Source organism: Melozone crissalis, unplaced genomic scaffold (genome assembly GCF_028551555.1).
Source record: "Melozone crissalis strain CALT ecotype California unplaced genomic scaffold, PUWL_Pcris_2 ptg000004l_1, whole genome shotgun sequence".
NCBI lineage: Eukaryota > Metazoa > Chordata > Aves > Passeriformes > Passerellidae > Melozone > Melozone crissalis.
This window is the reverse complement of record NW_026535782.1, coordinates 21,929,594-21,950,556: the sequence shown is the minus strand read 5'-3', so window position 1 is coordinate 21,950,556 and position 20,963 is coordinate 21,929,594. Positions and strand designations below refer to the sequence as shown.

Below are 20,963 nucleotides of genomic sequence, written 5' to 3'. Positions count from 1 at the left end.
TTGGCAGTGTCTGTCAAGGGCTTGCTAGTAAACCAAACAGTGCCCAGGCTGGAGCACTGGCTTGCTGCTGTCCATTTTGCATAATTGTTAGCATCTTCCTTGGCATGCTTTTGTCTCCTGCAGTTAGTACCCATGCAGATGATGTCAGGGCAGTCTGTGAAGCAGCATTGGCCCAGGCCTGTTCCCACCAGTCAGTGTGGAAAAGCCCACCAGTTTCAGGGAAAAAGTGTGAGAGATCATCAAGATGGATATGAGTTGAAGTGGAGCACCAGTTTTATAATAGAAATTTGAGAGAATGGTTTTGCTTCCTGCTGTTTATATGATCTGTGTCGATATGGATCTAATTTTTGAGCTTTCTTCACTTGGGATTTCTGCTTTCATATAGGTAATAATCATGGCATTAAAGATATTTGAGAAACTCTTCCAGAGAATCTTATATTTGCTCTCTCTCTCTCTCATTCTCCCATTTTAGCAAGGATGACATCCTAGACCCCACAAGCTTTGCTGAGAGAATGTTTGTGTCTGTCAAAAGATTTGGTTTTAATGAATGGATCAATGTTTTTGAACAAAAATGCCTAAATCAGAAAAGGACAGTCTGGCTTTAAAACTACATTTAGCAAAGGAAGGGTCAGAAATGGAGTTGACGGCATTCCTGCCCATTGTGCGCTGGCATTAAGGGCTAAAATTTATCCAGAAAAGCAAAGAAAATTTTTAAACTAATAATTCCCTGATAAAAGTGCTAGTCTTCTCTTGTCTAGGTAGAGCTCTAGATGGAAAAGGATAAAAACAGTAAGATCAAGCAGTAGTGTGAGTGAGAGGTGGGAACTAGATTCTTACAGGTAAAATGAAGCCACCAATTGACTTTTCATATAAACATAGAATCATTTTGGTTGAAAAAATTATAATCTGTCTGGGGATATTTTGGTGCCATGTTGTTCTAGGGGATGCACTAAGCAATAAAAACTCATAGTCAGTGTTTCATAACACTTAGTGTTACTTCCAGATTAAGTGTTCTGAAACATAGAAGAATAAAACTCGCGCTCCTGACCACCCAGTCATGATACCACAGAAAATAGCAAATAATGCATTGCTGAATGTGGTAGTGCTGCATGAGTTGCTTTTATATCTTCATAATCTACTCCTAGCAGAATTGCTTGCTGCTATTGTGCAATGAGGTCTACTTTGTAGGATCTCCTTTTTCTTTTTTAATGTTTTTTATGTTAATAAACTTAACAAAAAAGGCACAACTTTGATAGCAAAAATCTTCAGATAAAAGATTTTTTTTATAAGTAATGGGGATAAGGATTTTAAATTTTTTTCGTAAGTACATATTGCTCTTTTATTTTATTTATTTGCCTTTTTTTCAGTATGGACCAAAGAGCCACGAAGAAATATTTTAGCATTATACCTAATGTAGGAAAAAGGAGTAGGAAAAGTTAAAAAACCCCACCTCCCTGTTATAAATTCATAAGCAGCAGACATGATATTTTGCCTTCAGCTTCTGAAGTATTTGTCTACATGGTGTAAATGCAAGTTGAAATTATTAGTTGTGTGGAGTAAGTGTGTGCATTTGTTGTGTGAGAAAGGATGCCACATGAATAAGTGAGCCATCAAAGACCTGGCATTGCCAACACTGCCTGTTAGCTGGAATGGCCATACCTCCCTCTTCTCAAAGACATCTACTGTGTGCACTGAGACCAGCTGGTGTTTCACCCCCTTAATCTCTAACTTTTTGCTGTCCATCCTGACTTTTACTTCCAGTCTCCCTTGTGCTCCTCTGTCACCTCCCAAAGAGCAGGTTGTGCTCAGGCTGGTGTGACCACATGCCCTGTGGATGGTCATTAGAGCTCCACAGTGCGCCGATCTGCTGAGTACCAGCTCTTACCTAGAAGTTACAATAGATCAGTGCTGAGCAGCAGAGCAAACATCACTGTTTTCTGTCTCAGATTCCTCCAGGGCATTCAAAACAAATTTCTTCCTCTTACCAAGACAGGCTCCTCCCTAGTCAGTACCTTAGGGATCACTGGCTGGCTGGTTTCCAGGCAGAGCAGCTGATCTGATGCTGTGGCCTTGGCTGTTGCCTTTGCAGTGATTGTGCACACACAGAGTGATCTACAGAGATGTAGCGACCTTTTTTTCCAGGTTGGCATTTTCTTCTCTGCATGTTGAACATAGCAAAACATAAGCACATATCATCTCCCTGTGAAGTTAAATCCAAGTTTACCCCAAGGTGGGTGTGGTTGTTTGGGGGGACTTAAAATCAGGTAGGCTGGTATTGATTAACAACCACAGAGATTACAGATTTTAGAAAGAGAGGTGCAGGTTCTGCTGTTGTGTTGGGTTTCTCATTGTGATTTATTTTTCACTCCAATAGTCATTTGCCTTCTGCAGCATAGAAGACCTTGGAGCTGTTGGGAGAAGCATCAGTGATGTTTAAAATGGGATATCTTTGGCTGCTGCTCTCACTGCAATGACTGGGCTGGGCTAGGCTGATGTGGACAAGAAACTGGTGATTCAGCTGATGAAGTTCCCCTGAAGCTTTTCAGTAATGAGATTCTTGGCTAGGAGAAGACTGCAGTACAATGCAGTTAGTCTTTCTTTTGGGAGCAAGTCCTTCAGGAGTTGAGAGCACTCTCCTTTTTCTCTCAAATGATTAGTAATCTGGACTGTACCGAGAAGTATAGAGTGGTTTTGTCACCACACATGAATTTCTAAGATCCAGGTCTGTTTGTTAATGCTTAGCGTATTTTCTGAAAGATTCTTCCAAACCTTTGGAAGCCATGCACCCAAGTGTTACAGCCTCATGGATGGAACAAGAAGCCTCACTGTGGGCAGACTTTACATTTTCACTCATATATGTTTGTCACTGCTGAGTCTTGTCCTATCTCCTATCTCATGAGGCTGAGACAGAGCTGTGTGAGTCCAGGCAGTTAAACAAATGTAGAAAAGAGGAATAGCAAGCACAGCATTTTGTAAAAAAATTGAGTAGAAATGATTCACTTTCACGTCTGTATTTCAGCATCATGGCATTTGTTCAAGCTGAAAGCAGTATTGCTTTGGCTGTCATTTCACTTGCTTTTCTAATTGTGTTTTGCTGCTGCCTCTACAGATTATTAATAAACCATAAAAGATTCTCCTAATAATTCTCCTAATGGCTGTTATTTTCTTTTTCATTTTGATGCATGTTTTCTCATTTCAAAGGTAGTTATATTTGTTAGTTTACCAAATGGGAGAACAAAAGATATTGTCTGTGAATATCAAAACAGTGTGTTAATCATCATTAAAACAAAACCACAAGTGTCCACAGTTTCTGTGCAGTTTTGTGTAGGAAAATTTCCTTGCTTATTACAGCATCATCGATTGTCAGCATCCTCTCTCAGCAGTTCTTAATTCATGAAATTTATACAGCAATGTCTTCTTTTTATTGGAAAATCCATGGTTCACCTGCAGAGGTTTCATTATCTTACATGCATAAGGGCAACACAAGTGTTTGTTTTATACCTTCTCTGGTGATTGTATGTCTAGTAGTGTAGTTTCTTCCCTGCCTGCGTCTTTGTGTGCTGCCGTCAGTTCTGCTATTGACTTGGAATGAAGGAGAGCTCTTAGTTCTACCAGCAGGTAGAACATATCCATGCCTTTTGTTTTACATTTATTTTTGGCAACTGGGTGGAGACACTTAAAAGTTGCTGGAGGAGTCAAGTTCTCTAATGTTCTCCTCTCTTTCGGGTTGAGAGTAACCTTATTTTTATCCTTGACGCTTGAGTTATGAAGGAGGTGATTAAGTTGACTGATGTCCTGCCACTGTTGTGCAATTTTTCCAGTCAGGCCTTCAATTAGTTTCCACTTCTTGCCAATGCAAAAATTGTTTTTGGGCGATGAGGAGGTAAATTGATTATAAAATTTATGTCTGACTCTAGTTAACTGCTTTCTTAATACTGGGGAGAAAGAAGAAATTGTCCTTTGCTGGTTCTGCAAAAAAACTTGTTGGTTTTGTGCTGTTGGTAGGTATGTTCCACTGTGGAACAGCCTGAAGGAAGCAAGGATGTGCATCCCAGCCTTCTCCTAGGGATGTTGATTGTACAGGATAGTTTTGATTTGGTCTCAGTTTTTAGTTTTGATTTGGTCTCATTTTTACTCTTCAAAACGACAATCATTGTCTTTCCTATTCTTTAATATAGATAGTCTGTTAAAATAAATGCCATCACCCATGACATGTGCACTCATCTTACAAGCCACTGCCATGGCTGCTGACTGCAGATGTAGCCACAAAAATAGACAAAAATGAATTGTCCATTCTCCCAGTTGTTGTGTATCTTACCCCATATGTTATTCTCCTTGCTCTTTAACTTTAAGTTGCAAATGATTGTTAGAGAATCTCTATTTCTGTTTCTCTTTCCTGTGTAAAAATAATTTTCTTGGGGAATTTTAAAATGAGAAACTTAGTACTTTAAAAAGACAAACGGTTAGTCAGGCTTTTTCCCAGAAGATGTCTGACATGTGAGACAGCCTGTCTAAGAACTGAGTTTGGTTGTGGAGTGCTTTTTAAATTGAACAGCTGGAATTTCACCATCAAAGCTTGTATTTGCAATCTGCCAGATGCACTTAGCACAGCTGCACTGTTGGCTTTTTGCTAAACATATATCCATATTTGCATATATATGTGTATACATATATAGATGTGTATATATGTGTGTGTACACCCACCCTGCAAATACACGTACTAATTTAACAAAGCAAATAAATACACATATATAATTTTTTCTGAGGAGTTAGCATTTCTTGATTTTATATATATTTGGAGAAATTTTATTACAGAAAACGAAAGAAGATGTAACAGTTCATATAAAAGCCAACAAAGCAGTGTTCAGTCTCAGTCTTTACTTCCCTTGATAATTACTAATGATGTGGCTACTGCAGAACTTGGAGTTGTCTTTTGTGCATTCAGATCTTCAGAGTATTGCTATTGTGCTTTCATTGTATAAGGCAATTATTTATAATAGTGTAATTCACATCATGTTATGGAGAATTGTTTTGTTGGAGGAAAACATATTTGGCTTGGAATCTTGTGTAGTTACATGAAAGTTTGAACCTGCTATTATTTGTCACTGAGAAGTGAGATGCAGTGGAAATCTGAAAAGGGTCTACTTTTTTGCCTTTGTATCTGCATGTTTTTCTTCCTTTTTTTAAATAGTTCTTGCATGATGATGATGAGATGTCTTATGTAAAATGTTGCTGTGCTGAAAAGAATGGTTCGTGACATGATGATGCATTTGTGGTACAGGTACCTGGAGCTGGAAAGCAGCGGTCATCGAAATGAAATCAGGTTGCATTATCGTTCAGGCAGTCATCGCTCCCACACAGAAGTGTTCCCATACATTTTGGCAGATGATAAATGGCACAGACTTTCCTTAGCAATCAGTGCCTCTCACTTGATATTACATGTGGACTGCAATAAGTAAGTAACGAGTGCTGTTTTATAAGAAGTTGTCACATTTGGAATATTTGAGCTCTGAGTAAATTAAATGATAACAACCTGGGATTGTATTTTCCTGTTCCTTTTCAGAATTTATGAAAGAGTTGTGGAGAAGCCTTTCATGGACTTACCTTTGGGTACAACCTTTTGGCTGGGACAGAGGAATACTGCACATGGTTATTTTAAGGTATGCACTCCCTGATAGATAGAGTGAAATAAATTATTAAAGGAATTGAATCATCTTTCATATGATGAGAGGCTGAGAGGTTTGGAATTGTTCAGCCTGGAGAAGAGAAGGCTCAGGAGGATCTCATCAGTGTGGATAAATGTGAGGGAAATGAAGATAAGGAATCCAGACTTATCTCACTAGGACCCATTGACAGGCCAAGAAGCAATGGGAAAAACCTGAAACACCTGAAATTCTCCACATCAGAAAACAGTTCTACTGTGAGGCTTGCCAAAGAAAGACGACTATGGAGATAGTCAGAACTGTTTAGACACAGTCCTAGGCAATCTGCTGTAGCTGGTCCTGCTTGAGCAGGGAAGCTGGAGCAGATGACCTCAGGAGGTCATCGGTTTGTGCTCAATCAGTTTGTGCTTCTGTAATCATAACACAGCTCTTGGATTGCTTTGAAATTGCTCTTTGGCCTTTGCTATTGGAGGGCAGCATACTGGCTACTAATTATATCTTAACTAAGCATGTAAAATCTGCCAGCAAGCATGGGATCTATTCTTCTGGGTGAAATCATCCCTTTCCAGACATCATAGTTGAATTTCATGCTGAAATCTCCCTGAGTTCTTAGCAACATGCAGCTCTGCAGCTGTGTAACAGACATGTAGTTTCTCAGCATTTTGCAAGCTTTGTGGAAGGATCCCCATCAGAATTTGTTGTGGTCTAACCCCAGCTGGCACCACCTAGCCCCTTGCTCACTTCCCTCCCTGGTGGGATGGGGAAGGGAATTGGAAGGGTAAAAGCTAAAATATTCATGGTTTGAGACAGAGTTTAATAGGTAAAGCAAAGCAAAACAAGGAATTCATTCACCACTTTCCATGGGCAAGCAAGTGTTCAGCCATCCCCAGGAAAGCAGGGCTCTGTAATGGTTACTTGGGAAGGCAAATGCCACCACTCCAAACGTTCCCTGCTTCCTTCTTGCCCCAGCTCTGAATGCTGTGCCTGATGCCCTGTGGTCTCAGATATGACCCCTTCTTTGGTCAGCTGGGGCAGCTGTCCTGGCTTTGTCTCTCCCAGCTCCTTGTGCATCCCCAGCCTCCTCACTGGTGGGGTGGTAGGAGAAACAGAAAAGGCCTTGCTGTTGTGTAATTTCTGTAACATCCCAGTGTTATCAGCAATGTGTCCAGCACAAATCCAAAACACAACTTCATGCCAGCTACTTTTCTGTGAAGAAAATTAACTCTACTCCAGCCAAAACCAGCACATACTCATTAAGGGTTTGCATTAATATATTTTTCTTGACTCTAGTTTCTTTAGTCTTCAAATCTATTGAAGAGTTATAGCTTGTAAAAAATTTGCATTTTATTTAAAAGAGTATTTCTAAGTAACTGAAACTGCAGCTGTTTTCAAATTACTTTTTAAAGGTCATTTGCAAGCTTTTCTGCAGTGACTAACTAAAAATAACAATGAATTCAAACCCACCAAACTCTTGCCACATAATTATATCTTGACATTTAATCTTATGTCTCTAAAAATTATTCAGTATGCTTGTACATCTATCTATTTTTATTTCTACTTATTCTTCTAACACTGAATTGGGTCCAGACATGAAGCTATTTATTCATAAGTATTTTTTTTTAAATCAGGTAGTTTTTCTTTGTGGGCTTTAATGTTTTACATGATGAATGAAAAAACATAATTTTGACAGGTAAAAAGAATGTATCCTTTTGTTTTCTCTCCACTAACACATAGGGCATAATGCAAGATGTGCAATTACTTGTCATGCCTCAAGGATTTATTTCTCAGTGCCCAGATCTTAATCGCAGTAAGTCTATTAATTCTTATATCATAAAATGAAAGGTGTGCTTTTTACCTTCTTTCTGTCCTACAAGCTTTCTTAAAACCTTGGATTTAATTGTGTTGTTTGTCAACTTTGGCATGATTGATCCTATTGTGAATTAATTTATTAACATGTATTGTATTATTCCAGCATGCCCAACTTGTAATGACTTCCATGGACTTGTGCAGAAAATTATGGAACTGCAAGACATTTTAGCAAAAACATCAGCTAAGGTAATGTTTACTAGGACTCTATTCATAGAAGAAATTGGGATTGCCAGTCTTTATTTGCTGTATTTTTAGATTATTCATGCTTGTATGGCTGTGTGCAGAACATCCCTGCATGGTATGTTTGCATCTTTATATATCTCTGCCTAATTTATACATACAGATTCTCAGTTCAGAGAGTTTTCTTGTGTTTTAATATTTTTATAGAATCATGAATTTTAATAGTAAAGAGCATCCAAATCCCTGAGCAAGGAAAGGGCTCACAGATATCCAAACTCTACCTATAAGGCTAATAAATCAATAAACCTAGAACGAAATAGGTAACTGTGTTTATTACAGCAAGACTTACCAAAGTAAGCTGAGCTGCCAAAGGCGCGTTCAGACAAAATATATGCAAGACAAGGAACTAAGAATCAGGAACCAAACCAGGACTTTCTTCTTTCTTTCCTGTAGAATATTACACCAAAAACATTCATGTGTTCAGGTGAAAATAGACTGCTGTGATTTTAAATGTCAGTTCTTTAGATATCTGCTGGAATGCTGTTACCTAGCTGCTTTGATACACTAATGTTAGAAATGCCTTGGCTGAAGAGCAGAAAAAATTGTTAATGTGGGTTCTGAGCTTATTTGGCCCCTCTGTCTGCGAGTACTTTATGTGGAGCAAGATTCTTGATCAGTGTGCCCATACAAAGATGAGAAAAAAGATAAGAAATGAGGAGCTGTACCCATCTTGACCTGCTCATTTGGTTTTATGATGTCCCTGATGTCAGGGTGATAAGAAAGATGAAATGCACTGTGTCTCACGTCTCAATTTCTGTCTCTGAATGGCTGCGGTTTAATCATGTTTTATTTAACAATACAACATGATTAAATTGTTTTATTGTCTCTGATTGTGTTTTCCTAAATGTATTCTCTCATCTGGGTACTGGGGACAGTTTGAATTGTGTTTTTACTAATGTGGAGGCCACTTAAAAATTCAAAAACATTTTTGTGAACTGTAAATACAGTTGTCTCAAGCTGAGCAGAGGATGAACAAGTTGGATCAGTGCTACTGTGAGAGAACCTGCACAATGAAAGGCACAACCTACAGAGAGTTTGAATCCTGGACGGATGGCTGTAAGAACTGCACTTGCATGGTATGGCTATGGTTTGAGTGGTGAGTCAGGAACTCCAGTGTTTCCTCTGATGAGGTTTATTGAGAACTTCCAGATGTATGCTAGGTACTAACAACAAAGAAGTAAAATCTGTTCCAAATCTAAGGAATAGTGTTAATAAATATGTTTTCCTATATTTTCTGCACTACTAGCATGTGTAGCTCCTCTATTTCATGTCACCAAATGCAGGTGCTAGGGAATATACTTAGATTTCATGTTATTCCATTGCACTGAGTTACAAACAGTTTCTCTGGAATGTTAATTCCTTGTTTTTGTCTCTAAAAACACAGCCTTTTTCCTAGCAAATGATTTAATAGATCCCTTGTGCCCGATTTCCTTTGGTCGCCTTTGATTACATCTCAATAAGTAATAAAAAGTAAAATGTCAGGGTCATATGCAAGCTTTGTTATATTACCAATGAAAAAGATTTGGTGGATGGAAGATTCTCAAAGGTATCACAACTCCATATGTGATTGCAAGTATCCTTCCAGGTACTAAGCTAGGGTGTCTGTATTGCTGTCCATTCATATAAAACTCTTTCATTCCATTTGAACTCATTAAATCCTTAATCCAAAGGCCATTAGAAGCCAGTGAAAAGGTTGTTGTTGTCTGTACTGCACCTTAGATTGATTTACTGGTATCTATAATTGGCTAAATGGGTCTCCTTAAGCTTAATATTTTTTTTTTTACCTTTATATTTCTGGATGGGTTTTCGTTTTGCTTTTAGTATTTTATAGCATCAAATCTGGCTGCTAAATGTTTAAAATTCTTTGAATTTAGAGTTAAATTCATTGCATATTTTTGTCTTGAATTTATCTCACAGCTATAATATTGCTACCTTTTAGACATATATTCTCTCTAACAAAAAATCAGAAGGCAGAGTATTATTCTGTGCAGTTGTCATTTCACAGTAATCTGTCAGGTTTTTTCCTGATTGGCAGAATGTTTTGCCTCCAAATAGGTTTGCTTCTAAAAAAAAAAATTGATCATTATCATCTCAAAGAGCACATCATTCATGTTAAAAGATTGTATGTGTGACATTCTGAAGGTATGGTTTCTGTTCTTGCAGTTATTAAAAGACCCATGTTAAACTATCTTTTTTTGGACATTGTTAGAAAGTTCATTGTATTTAAAAATAGATTTTCCAGTTCCTGTGTTTGAGAACATCTCTAAATAAACCCCAGTTAAGCACCTTTTGTTCTCCTAGAACGGCACAGTGCAGTGCGAGGCTCTGGTTTGCCCCCTCGCTGACTGTCCTCTCAACTCTGCCCTGGCCTACGTGGATGGCAAGTGCTGCAAGGAATGTCAGTGTAAGTTTCACTCTTGTGCCTCTTGCTAATGAATGCTTTGAAATCTTAAATAATATGAGCCTTTCTGTAAGTATGTCAGTGAAAGAACTGGTCATTAAATAGTTGGGTTGAGGAGTCAGGGAACTTAGATTTCTCTGAAGTGTTCTGGTGAACTGATAACCAGAAGGTCTCAATATTTCATGTGGGATATTTTGTTTCAGTTTAGTTGTGTTGTTTTTATTTAGCACACATATTCATTTTCAAAATTTAAAAATAAGAAAAAATTTGCTTACAAAGCTTTCTGTGGACTTCCATTATCTATGTTTTAGACCAAACTGCTAGAAATTCAAGAGCAATTGCCTGATGTTTGACCAGGGTCTCCAACACCTTTATCACATGAAGAGTGTACTACCAACCTTATGTTATCAAGCTTAGAAATGGAGGTTCAGATTTATGATTCTTCCTTAGTTAAGAGAAAAGAACAAAACAACAAAACCCAGACACCTAGAAGTGTTATTTCACAAAAGGTCATAAAATAATTAAAGGAAAAATGGAAAAAGGTGATTTATTTTTTCTTTTAGGATTGGATAGATTATTAACTTTAGGTTTTATGGGTATTCTGGTTTTGTTGCAAGTAGGGTCAGAGAAGGGGAATTTCAGGTTAATCTCTATCTAGATGGACTATAAATAGTATTTCAGATTGATTATGTATGTGTATTCCATATATGATGGCTAGTTATTTCAGACTGGTGGAATATATTAAAATTGAGCGTGAGATGCACGCACTTCTTTATTCTGTAAATGTTGAGATTTTTCTGTGTTGTTTCATCACTGTTCTACTGCTGTATAAAACTTCTTACAGAGTGTAGAGAAATACATAACTGGTTAAAATGACATGTTTTAAGATAAAACTCAGGAAGACGTTTTGTACTCCATTGATCTAGCTCCCACAGGAGTTTATTAATATTTAATTGTGTTAGAAGTTACACAAACCATCCCTTTTTATGAAACCTTATTAACTTACTCAAGTAGATTAATTCTAATTAAGAGGAAATAAGAATTCAGATACTTTTTTTAACCAGCTACACACAATTTCCATGCATATTAGATAACTCAGGGTAATCGGTAATTCAGGAATGTGATATGTGTGGCATTCAAGCCTCTTGTTGAGGCTATCTGAATCTCTGACCGTGTTGGCAGAATTTGAAAACCTGATCCTCTGAAGTATGTTTTTGTAATGTAATGCCTGTAAATTGAGTTGGGAATTCTCTGTCCAGGTGTTAGTGGGGAAGCACTCACATCATATGACTTCTTCCAAAGTTGTTTTTATTGGGAGTCTTGACAAAAGTCAAGAAATGTGAATGAGCATATGGACACTGACCTTGTCAGAGAGCATTGGTACTTCTTTGAATTAAGATGCAGTTCTGGTACAGCGCACTGATGTTTACTCTGAAATTTCCTGTTTGATATTCTTAATATTATCAAAGTGTCTTAGCTTTGAGTGTTGCTAATTTGATGCCAGTAAATAATTCAGTTTATAGCTATCATGAAAACATACCACTTTCTTGACAAACTACCAGAAAAATAATTAGATCAGAAGACATAAATAAAAATTGCTTTTGAAATTTTTTTCCTAATTTCATCTAGATTATTTAAAGTGACTTTTGAAAAAAAAAGAAAAATCACACAATTTTTACAGTGGCTGGATTCCTGGAACCAAAGGACAGAGAATGTAAATTGGAGACTCATTGACAGGGTAGTTAAATTCCAGTGAAAGAGTGGAAGTTAGAGGCGATGGAGGCTGCATGACCCTCACTTATTCTCCAGGCCAGTTTGGTGGAAATGCTAAGTTGTCTCTGGGCTCATACACATATGCCAGCTGTATTCTGTCTTGGTGTCTTTGGGTCAGGGTCTGGGCTGATCGAGGTCAGTGTGCTTGTTGAACTTGGTTCTTGCTGGTGGGGTTCAAAGCTGAGTGGCTCCATTTGGACAGGTTCTGAGAATAACTTAATTGTTTGCAGAGCTCGGAGCAACAGGAAGAGATGTAGCTTCTGAGTGGATAATATAGAGTGAACACAAATGGCTTATAATTGGGAAAACAGCTTAGGGGGTTACCCCCAGTTAGGGAGTGTTGCTCATGGAGCCACATCCTTGGTTTTAGACAAGCAATCATAAGTGCTGAGAAAAAATGATGCTTGATAGACAGTTCTTTAGCTGGATTTAGTATTTGTTTCAAGACAGAACATGAAATATTGATGCTTCCTTCCTGGTATTTGTTATCTCATACCAGATGATGGGTTGTTTCTGCCAGGCTGTTGTTTGAGTTGAAGTGCCCAGGCAGTGACAGCTGCTGGAACCATTGGCTGTGTCTCACTCCCCCAAGGCTGAGTGCTTCCCTCCACACCTCTTCTTTTCTTCTGCTGGTGTTAAAACAAAGCCACAAAAATCAAAAGAGTGATGTTGGATTTAATGACAGCTGGAAGAGAAGAGTTAAGAGTACAGCACTTCTGGGTCTTTCAGTGACCAGCAAGCAGGCTTTCTGGGATTTTTTTTTTTTTTTTTTTTTTTTTTTTTGTTGGTCCCCCCCTCCCAGTGATGGAGGATGGAGTCATTCTGCATGGCTTTAGGCATATAGAATTTGGGAATACAATCTGAAGTGGCTTCACTTACACTAGTAAATGAAATAGGGCAGGCACAGTCCTGTGGCACTTGTGGCTCACATGGCTGAAGCCTCTTCCCCTTTCCCACCCCCAGCAGGTTATCTGCTTCCAGATGGTTGGCTGGGAATGGACTCTGATCAGGGCTGTGCCCCCAGCTTGTGCCTGGCACTGCTTCAGAGCATCTTGGCTGGCACAGGGTGACATGATGCCATGATGTGTGCTAACACTCAGACTGCAGGGAGAGTTACACGCCGTAACCAAATGTTTTCAAGCCTGCTGTCATTTGCTGTTTCATTTACCTGATGTATTTCACTTACTAGTTGTGGACATCACCAGTTTGGCTCTGTTGATAATGAGCTGCAGGGACTGGCACCTCCAGAATGCACTTGGTGCTGGGAGGGGCTGGAAGGGATGGGATTTGTTGCCTTCTGGAAGTGGACAGCTCCTTCCATGGCTTTGTATACAGAGCCCAGGTAATTAGATCAGATACTGCACTTTTAGACAGCTGAAGTTGTGAGACTAATCTTACGCCAGTTACTGTGATGCATATCAGGTGTCTAGGATAGGAATGGAAAGTGCTGGATTTTTAAGCTTGATTCTGGCATTAAACTGTTATGCTAAGAGACTTTCCCCTGCTGCCAAATCCTAGGAACTACATTTCAGCCCAGTCCAGCATTTACATTTTGGACAGCGAAGCTTTGTTTTGTCTTGTTCAATGACATTTTCAATGCTTTGGAAATTTCAGCACAATTGTCTGTTCATGTTTTTCTTAAATATTGAGTTCAGGGAAGAACACTTAGTAAGGAATGGTTTAGATATTTTTTTAAAAAACAATATTACTTTGACTTTAGTCCTTTTTGTAAGCCAAAGGAAAAAAGCCACAAAGCAAACAAAAAACCAAACCCTGACCTTCTCTCTTAACTCCATACCTTTGTTTCAGGCCATTCAGACAACTTGTACTGTTTTGTCTTGTGTGAAGGTCGATGCTGGTAGCATGGGGAATGGCAATGAATGCAAATTATCACTGTATTTTCTATTAGCTGTAATGGGCTCGAAGAAGCAGCAATCTTCCAGGGCAGATGAATGGGCCAGTGTGTTGGATGTATGTTTCAGCTGTAGACAATGTAAAACTCAGTCCAGCTGCCATAGCATACATCTTAGTTGAATGGGAGCTTCCTGTGGAGAATTGTTTGGAGCTGGAAGGAAGAGACTACTTTTTCTATGCTCAATGCAATTTTAAAGGATTCTGAGAAGGTGTGTGCAAAAGATCATTAATTTTTTTGGTCCTCTGTGGAGACAAATGCTTTGTGTGGTGATGGGCACCAGTACAAATTGAGGAGAGATTAAGCTTCCCTACTGAACCTATAAATATTGCTTTAGACCACAGGCTTGGCTTAAGAGGTACAAGGACAAGTTCATTTGTTTTAAGTGAATTGTGGAAGGACTGCCAATGTCTTAGCAGCTGAGAGAATTGGTGCTTGGTCAGCAGATCCTATTATGGTAATGTTTTCATTAGTCAGTGTATTAACACCAAGGCATCACCTCCAAAAGCTATATGCATTCTTTTTAAAATGGAACTAGTGTATTTTAAACAAACTAGGTGATTTTTGTTATTATAAGACCAGAAGTGATATTTGTGCCAGTATCTGGTGCAGTAATAATTCCCATCACCAAAGACTGATTTACAGGAAGCAATTGCTCGCTTCTCATCACTCTCTTCCTCCCAGTGACACTGCAGATACTTATTGACCTAACAGCAATAGGACCCAATAGACTTCAGTAGAGGTTAAAATCTGAGCCATTATGCTCAAATCTGCAGGTTGTGATTTTTTTCCTTATACCTGGTTTGTTTTTTTTTTTTCTGAGACAGGATACTTCATGGGTTTCTGGTGCATTGTAGCCATGTTCTCAGTCTAACACAAGTATTTTAAGCAACTTTGAGAAACATTAGGGTTGTATTGGATCAGGTCACAGTTCTAGTGCTAGCAGGTGTGGAGAGAGAGTGTGTAAAGGGATTCTATAACTTGGATTTTTAACAATATAATTAAAACAAATATTGACATTGTAGCTCTTAATAACATGCATGGGTTTCTGATGCAGTGATCTGTCTTGCTGTTTTGCAGAAACTTTTAATTTTATTATTAAAATTAAAGGGATTTCTCCTCTTGCTCTTCATAATTTACCCATTTTTCCCCCCAAACTCTTCTGCAAACTCCAGCACTTGTAGCCTACTGACACACAGAGAAGGAGCTGTGAAAGCCCATCTGCTTCTTCCTTGCAGCAGCAATTGAGCATCAGCAAGAGTGCAAAATTTTTATCTAGAAACTTAAGGAAAATGGGTTAAACTTACTCTGAAGTGTATAATTAATCCAGGTAGTTTGAGGCATTGTGGACTTAAGTCTGTGCTGTTTACCAAGTTCCATATTTTTACAAAATCGTCACTTTCCCCCCTGGGCTTTCATCCTCTAGCCTTAGGTGACTTCCATCAGTAGCCAAGTGGGGTGCCAGCCCTGCCTCGTTCAGCCAAGTGCTGGAGAGGTTTCTGCATTCAGTGTGGCACAGAGAAGAGGCTGCAGCTTGGAGAAATGATTAGTCACTCACTGAACAGGTCATCTTATCCTTGAAGTAAATCAGAAGAAGGGAGATGGAAGAGCATCTCCAGCAGGCTGACTGGAACATGGCGTGAGTCTGAGGGCTGTGGGCAGCCAAAGGCTCGGGGTGGCAGAGCAGGCATCAGTACTGCAGGAAGAAAAGGCAGTTTTTAGCAGTAAAACAATGATTTCTCATTTATCATAGTTCTTTAAAAATGCACGCTTTAGAATATAAAGGAGAAGCAACATTCTGGTTAATAAAAACAAATAGTTGCTTTTTATTTTAAATACTTATGTGTGGCTTTTTAAAGAACATAAGTGCATACAGAGCATAAATTCTGTTCTTCTGAGGTTTCTTTTTAATATGAAAATTCAGATAAATTAGCCTACTTCAAAATAGTTTTAAAAGATATCTTGACTATTGCCAGCACAGGATTGTTTTGTAGAGCTGTGATATTTACTATAACCTCCCATAGTCAGCATGCAGAACTTCTGAATCTTATTTAGCAGAATAGTGTCCATTCAGCCTGTACTTTCTGGGTTTTCTGTGCTGAAATAATTCACATCAACCTTATTTTTCAGTCTTTTGAGTTACATATAATGATAGTACCACACTGAAATGACAAATAAAAAGCATTTTTATTGTACTTGTACTGTATTGTACCACTTGTACTACTGAGATGAATTATACTGTACTTTACCAACTGTTTAAACCATTTTATTACTTCTTGTGACTGCAAAAGAAAGTCAGTATCCATATTCATTTAGCAATAGGACAAAAATATTTTTTCTAATTAAATACTTTTGCAAGAGTCAAAAACATGTCCTTGAACTCAGGTAGGTCAATAAGATTGTGGAGCTGTTTTAGATTTACAGAGCTGTAATAGAAAAGCACACTAGCTGCCCCTGTCATGTGTGAATCCAGCCTAGCTCCTGCAGTGTCAGTCTCAGTAGAGGGCTGAGGATGGAAGGGAGCTCTCCTGGAGCCTCCTGGTGCCACCCTCCTGCTCCAGGCTGCCCAGGGCTGTGGCCACACAGCTTTTGAATATCTGCACAGATGGAGACCCCACATCCTCCTGGGCAACCTGTGCCAGTGCTTAGTCACCCTCACAGTGACAGTGTTTTCTTCAGTCCAAATGGATTTTGTGTTCTGTGCCCATTGCCTCCTGTCCTGTAACTGGGCACCACTGAGAGCAGCCTGTCTTTCTCTTCTTCAGTCCTTTCCAGGAGGAGTTTATACACTTTGGGAGGATCTCCTCAGAGAATTCACTTCTCTAGGATGTGTAACATCTCAGGAAGTTGAGACGCTCTAAGAATGTCTTGGGGCCTTCCCTGTGCTGAGCTAAAAGCCAGCTGAACACAGTGGAAGGAATCCCCTTGGCTTTGGTGGGCAGGGCCAGTCTAACCCATGACCCAAGGTGCTCAGTCTCTGCTGTATTTTCTGTTGTAAAGCTATAGAAATTTTCCAACTACTCTTACATCCCAGCAGTATTTGGTTTATCTCTGTTAAATAGCCGATGACAGAATTGTTAGGGGATTTTTGCTCCTGAGCATGTAGTCTCAGGTGACCTTTGTTCATTGTAAGCTGGGCAGTGTTCCTCATCAGAAGGAAAACAGGGAGTATTTTGACTTGAGCAGGAAACCCATTCCTTGTATATCTTTGTTCTCTATAAATTAAAATATAACTTACAGTATATCAAAATTTTGGACTTCTCAAAATGTTTTGATCCTATTGTTTCCTTTCCTACTTCCCCATGTCCTTTGAATTTTGTTTCTCCTTGTTGGCAAAGGAGGACTGGGGGAAGTCAGTGCCTGTGCCTGTCTTAGACTTTTCATGCCTTGAAGTGTGCCTTTTAGCTATTCTGGACCCCATGCATTATGGAGCTCCACCAGAAGACTCTAGATCTGGAGGCAGTGTGTCAGTATATGAGTGTATACTCATATACTGGTATTTTACCAGTTAATGGTCAAATCTTCTAGTTTTAGTCTTACTGTGTGCCTGAGGAGTGAATACTAAAATAAAGTATGCTTAAGAAAATCCTAATTCATTAAAATACATTACACTGGATATGTAGCAATCTGCACTAAAGAAGAAATTGGAAACATAATATTGGTAACTTTATTGGTAGAGAATTAAAAATATTTTTTTCTACATGGAGAATTTTGCTGTAGGCCATGCTATGCTTTCCTTATAACCTATTTTGTTGAGGTTGTGTGGGAAAAGAGCAAATATTTTCCATTCCTCTTTCATTATATTCTTACCAGGGAGTTCATAAAATATAAAATACCTGCAGCGTATTATTATTTTAGTTTATTTCCAGTGCAAATAAAACATTAACATATGCTAGATATGAATATATTTGCTTTCAGACAGCTGGGAGTGGACAGATTGGCAGTGTTCCAGCTTCTAATAAGTTGGTACTCTAACTTTAGTAATGCTGATTTCACAAGAATTTTCTTAGGTAGCAATGAAATAATAATTTAAAAAACCCTGTTCTATTTATAATTACAGAAATAATCTCAGATATGTAGGCATTCACATGCCTGTGTGTTGATTTCAATATGTTTGTTCTCAGCAGTAATGTGCTTATGTCACTATATGTGCATCATTGATCTATGAGGTTCGTTTTGTTTGATTTGTGTTTTGGGTTTTTTTTTTTTTTTTGTTTTGTTTTGCTTTATTTCAGGGTTTTTGTGTGGGGTGTTGTTGGATTTTTGGTTTTTTTTTTGGTCCCATAACCAGAAGCACATTGCCAAATCAGCTGCTTGTAGCTCATGTTCTGGTTTTTGCCTGGATCTTTCACCCTGTAGATCTTGGAAATACCTACAGTATCAGTAGCAAACATCTTCAATGGGTATGTGCTGTGGAAAAAAAAGAGAAAAGCCTTAGCTGAAAACTCCAGAACTAAAGGTTTTGGACAAGGTCACAGAAGTGTGAGAAGTTGAAGACAGAGTACTGATGGAGTAAAGGCTTTATAAAACCCATCCAACCAACCAAATGGGATTCTTGGCTTGCACAATTTTGCAAAGACCAGTCTGCACTTGACATACTCTTGTTCAGAACAGGATTGCCACATTGACAAGGATTGTTTGGATGGAAAGCTGGCCTAGGGGAGACACTGGTAGGAGATATGGGAGTGTACAAGAAGGCATACATACAATTTTTTGATAGTGCCTATGTCTGTGAAATGAAAAAATGGAAGGTTGTCAAGGCTGAAACTCAATAAATAAATTATTGGAAGAAAACTCACCACAAAACTGTCAATAATGTGTTCTTATTTTCTGTGGAAGGGATGGTAAAATATAAATGAAGTTGATTCAGTGAGATTAATATAAAATGATGTACACTGTTACCCTTTATTTGTCTTTTTGTGAAGATAATGATTTAAACCTATGGCTTTCAGTCTTTTGGACTGCAGAAGTTTGACATTTTTTCAGTGGAAGCATGTACTGAATTAAACCATCTACTGCTTGGTATACTTCTCTTAACTACTGCTTGCAGATATCTGCAGTGTGATGTATAGACCTCCAGGCTGTTATTGATCACTGTTTCTACATCTGTCAGCTCATAAAATATATTCAGCTTCAAATAATGGTCACTTAGTCCCATGGGAGGCACAACTTTAAAATGAAAATCTTGTCTGATATGATGTAGCAGACCTTTATCCTGCTTTCCTCATCCGTTGCCTTCAAAAAGGTCATTGCAATCCTCTTTATTTGAAGAGTTACTGCAGTTTGCTTTTGTCACTGTACCAGTCACAGGACTCTGTGCTGTTTCTGTAACTCTGTTCTGCCAATATAGAGAATTTTTACTAAGTTTTGCCTTTTTGGGGCTTTTGATTTGTTACCAGTTTCTATTAAGAAGAAAGCCCTCTTCATTTGTTTTGGAGGATGGCTGATCATCCTCAGCCTTTCTCTACAGGGTTGCTGACTACTTTATTTTCACCTTCTACTTGTTGAAATTATTTGTGTAAGATTCTGATTGTAAGTGAAAATTCTGGTATTCCCCTTCTTGCTTTAAATTATTTTCAAGTATAATTTTGACTGTTTTCCCAATGTCATTTTGATTTGTGGCATTTTGTCAAAATCCCTTTAACATTATTCTACATATTCTACATTATTCTACAATTTTTTCTTTTCCTAACAGATGAAGAAATTTGATGATATTTTAGATTTCCTTTTTTTTTTTCTGTTGTCCAAAAGATTTTCCTTTTGTTTCTGATGTCTGTGTATGTACTACATACATAGTAGTATTAGAATTACAGTGGCATTATTGTTTGTTGTAATGAATTGGTTCAGAAAACACCTGGTTTCAGTTGTAAGATTTCCCCCCCCCCCCCCCCCCCCCCATCCTGAAATCAAAGCAAGTAAATATGCTTGACTCATCTGGAAATTAGGCACATAACCTGTTTTGTCTACTAAGCAAGCACGTCAGGTACTTCGAAGATAGGGAAGATGAACAGGCATGCTTGTCTCTATGTAGTTGTTATTTTGACAATGACATGTAAATTCAGGTATTATTTCCTTAAGATATCTCACGAAGTTATATTCATATTGACTGAAGTGCAGTATTTCTCTCTAGGCTAATTTTACAGGCTTGTAAAGGGGAAGTTAGTTTTTTAGATGTTTTCATCATGCTTTATCTAGAAACCTTGTAGATCCTCAAAAAGGAGGAGGAGAGAGAGGAGAAATCAAATCTGAGTATAGCACAGAAGAGATAGCAATCTTGGGTATGGTTGTTGTGAATTTCTTAATAGTAGTATTATATGACTTTGGGATGCTTTAGTCTTGTCCATTGTCTTCTGTGACTCTTAATGATCAGAGTTGATAGTACAATGTGAGCCCCTAACCACACGTTTTTCATTTTATTAACTTTGCAGTATTCTGTTGGTGAGTTGCTTTGAAAAAACATGGGAATAAATGAATATATTTTCAAAGTAGAAAGTTAAAATAGGCACATGAATTAATAAATCGCATCCTTGGGGAATCACTGGTTCTGTCTGTGCTGGTCACTTCTTAAACACCCTCTTTTAAGAGCACGGGAGCAGGCAATTCCAAAATGCTGGAAGTCAAGCAGATAAGACAGAAGGTTGGCTTGACTGAAAAGGGACCTTTTGGATGGAGCTAAGGCAAAAAAGGAAGGTATGTGCCCAGTGGAAGCAAGGTCAGGGGACACAGGAGGAATACAGAGATGCTGCTTGCCACTGTAGGGAGAAAAGTGCTGCAGCCAAAGCTCAGTTGGAGTTGAATCCAGCTCCATATATATAAACAGACTTAACTGCACAGTGTGTGAATTCTGCCTGATATTTAGAAAGGTCCTCCTAAGGACAATAGGAGTATTTACAGATATAATTTTTTAAAAATTATTAGCGACTATAAAGCTTTCTTTCACTAATGTTCCCACCGAAAAAAAGGAGTAGTTACACTTACAGCTTCTGTGAACTCCAGCTTACTGTTTTTCCGTGATGAATCGGAGTATCGACAGATACATTTGGGAGAAATTGGCTGTGACATGGCAGAATCTGTGAACATCTGCTCCAGCTACTTTTAAATTTTT

The 20,963-nt window shown here is 38.4% G+C and overlaps 1 protein-coding gene across 1 annotated transcript in view; it reads left to right on the top strand.

The window, feature by feature from the left end:
* The window catches only part of NELL2 (neural EGFL like 2), a 135,034-nt gene that overhangs the window by 25,158 nt on the left and 88,913 nt on the right, over window positions 1-20,963 (top strand). The window contains exons 4-9 of the mRNA XM_054271306.1: window positions 5,282-5,455; window positions 5,564-5,660; window positions 7,398-7,470; window positions 7,636-7,718; window positions 8,720-8,848; window positions 10,074-10,176. Coding sequence (XP_054127281.1) covers window positions 5,282-5,455; window positions 5,564-5,660; window positions 7,398-7,470; window positions 7,636-7,718; window positions 8,720-8,848; window positions 10,074-10,176 — 659 coding nt within the window. The remainder of the gene's footprint in view (window positions 1-5,281; window positions 5,456-5,563; window positions 5,661-7,397; window positions 7,471-7,635; window positions 7,719-8,719; window positions 8,849-10,073; window positions 10,177-20,963) is intronic.